This window comes from Limulus polyphemus, unplaced genomic scaffold (genome assembly GCF_000517525.1).
Source record: "Limulus polyphemus unplaced genomic scaffold, Limulus_polyphemus-2.1.2 Scaffold192, whole genome shotgun sequence".
NCBI lineage: Eukaryota > Metazoa > Arthropoda > Merostomata > Xiphosura > Limulidae > Limulus > Limulus polyphemus.
The window spans coordinates 208,150-210,849 of record NW_013665802.1 but is presented as its reverse complement, the minus strand read 5'-3'; the positions used below and the strand labels follow the sequence as shown (position 1 = coordinate 210,849).

Sequence of the window (2,700 nt, the reverse complement as noted above, 5' to 3'; positions counted from 1 at the left end):
CGCGAGAATCAAGACCAATCACGATTTCGTTTAACCCGTCAGTAGATTGGCTGAAAGCCAATGGTACGCGCAACACGTGTTATACGATATCGCTCTGGGCTGTTTGGTTATTTTACATTGATGCAATGGATCAAAGTTTGTGCGCGGTAAGTCAGGCAAATTTCCTAAACGCGACGTTCCAGCTGTGTGAGACCTAACAACCGACTTGCACTTGCAGTCCAGGTCGCTTCTAATTAGTCGTCAGAAGATTATCACATCGCTTCTTTGTCATTGCAATAAGTTTTTTTATTACCTTCGTTAAGAAATATTAATATTTAAGGCGTGTGATAAACCTTTTTACGGTTATCTTCAAAAGTGAAGCTTAAAACAATCTTCCAAGTTCCAGGCTTTGTCAACAACTACAAGTTAGAAGTTTACAATAATGAACAACGAGGACCAAAATGTGGACAAACCAACGCAGGAAGGCAGCCGGGTAAGTGACTAAAGATTTCACGTGAAGTTCTGAATTCTGTAATAAACGTGAAATAATGATTTCTTCCTAACTTCAGTCTTCTAATTGATAATTTAATGTATGGCGTACAAAATAGTAAAATTTCATAGACAATAGAAAAATCATAATAATACTAATAGTACTAGTTGATAATTTCCCGTCTACTTATTGTGTGATTTTTCGAAAGCCTTTTCTTATTTATTATAATTATGTAAGAAGGAACGATTTTTTATGTAAATTTTTCTGGAATGAGTAATGTTGATGTATGAACATGTAAAATTGTAAGGAAATATAATAATAAATAGATATAATAAATTTAGATAATCATTAAAATTCAATCAATAAAATAGGTAAGACATGCTTGAAAATACTCGTGTTTTTTTTTGTAATTAAATTGTATACCTTTCCTAACTTTAAAATATATGCATCACACCAATATTCTTTCAACCAAAATTTTCAAAAGTTTTGGACAGTCAAGTAAAGAGATATAGTAATCGTTGCGCGAAATAAAATGTTTTGCATGGTTTAAATTCATCAAAGCATTTTACATGTACAAAAATAGCAAAATTAAAAGAAGGGGATCAATGTTATAAATATGTGATATTTAAAAAAAAAGCTAAGTTATATAAAAGGACAAACCATATAAAGATATACTGTAAAAGCTAAGTTAAACGAGAAAAATAATGGAGAAAACTTTATCCTCTTTTTATATTCACAGTACTGTTTGCTCCAGTTTCAATAGAAAAAGGAGGGCCAAGTTTTTCAGTTTATTCCTTGTTTAACTTAACTACTTTTACACTGTATCTTTAAATGGCTTCCCATTTTATATAACTTGGCTCTTTTTTTTAGATATCGCTAACCCCTTTATTATAACTTATCTGCTTTTTGTACATGTAAACTGTTTTGATCAGCTATCATTATGGTGACTATTTTAACGTTAATTAAACGTACTATCCCACACGAAGTTTGGCGCGAGCCTCAGTTGGCAGGGGAAGCTTAGATGCTATGCCATTTCCATATTTTAGACTTTACATGTATCTTTCAAGTTATCAGTCTTAACGTTTGTTTGTTTGTTTTGAATTTCGCGCAAAGCTACACGAGGGCTATCTGCGCTAGCCGTCCCTAATGTAGCAGTGTAAGACTAGTCATCACCACCCACCCTCAACTATTGGGCTACTCTTTTACCAAGGAATAGTGAGATTGACCGTCACATTATAACACCGCCACGGCTGAAAGTGCGAGCATGTTTGGTGGGGCGGGGATTCGAACCCGCGACCCTCAAATTGCGAGTCGTACGCCCTAACAACCTGGCCATGCCGGGCCTTAGTCTCAACGTAGTGGCTGTGGAGAGCAATTCACCATTAAAATGATCAAAAACATATTCATGAAAGAAATGTTGCTATATACGCTACAGTTGTCAACAATCCCTAGTACAGATTCAGTTTCGTGCCAGTCCTTCTCGTCTACAATATGTTTTACCTCCTCAGCAAGGAGAAGTAAAAAAACAAGAATTTTACCACTTTGTGACTGATTATTTATATTAATCTTAAGGAATGAATTAATGTGATCTAAGAGTTTTCAGAATTATAAGAATAGTGGCTCTCCAGCGTTTGAAACAGCTGTGGCAATACCCCAATATTGACCAAAAGTTTAAGTTAGGTCCTGAATATATCATAGCCACAGCAATGTTGCTCTATCCTGTTAACTTGGTTGAAGTTACTACCATGCCTGTAGATTAACTAAGTAAAATTTTATATAGTGTTATTTAGATTTTGTTGAGTTGGGCTTGGCTTTATAGTTAGAGTTCCCGAATTCTGAATCTGAGGGTTCATGGTTTGTGGCCAGTTGCTTAAAAAGCGCGCTCCGTACTTTGGGGCCTCGGGTGCGGTTGACTAGCTACCTTCTCTCTAAGTTATTAATTCAAATTAGAGAGAACTATTCGCAAATAATCCTCTGTGTAAGTTTGCGCAAAAATTAAACTTGGTATTTCTTTCTCACTCATACCTGTTGCTCAAGTTATCTGACGTTGAGGTTATAGCCTTATATTGAGGTAACCTGCGTGTAGAGTACATAAAGTTATGATTTAAGACATATTTCTCGGCATGAAAGCTTCATTGTTTTAATATTAACGTTGAGGTTATAGCCTTATATTGAGGTAACCTGCGTGTAGAGTACATAAAGTTATGATTTAAGACATATTTCTCGGCATG

The 2,700-nt window shown here is 35.2% G+C and overlaps 1 protein-coding gene across 1 annotated transcript in view; it reads left to right on the top strand.

Annotated features, from left to right (window-relative positions):
- The first annotated feature begins 364 nt into the window (after window positions 1-364).
- Window positions 365-2,700, top strand: part of LOC106478231 (protein hairy-like) — a 13,139-nt gene continuing 10,803 nt past the window's right edge. The window contains exon 1 of the mRNA XM_013938755.2: window positions 365-472. Within this exon, the coding sequence (XP_013794209.1) occupies window positions 422-472 (51 nt within the window). The 5' untranslated portion in view covers window positions 365-421. The remainder of the gene's footprint in view (window positions 473-2,700) is intronic.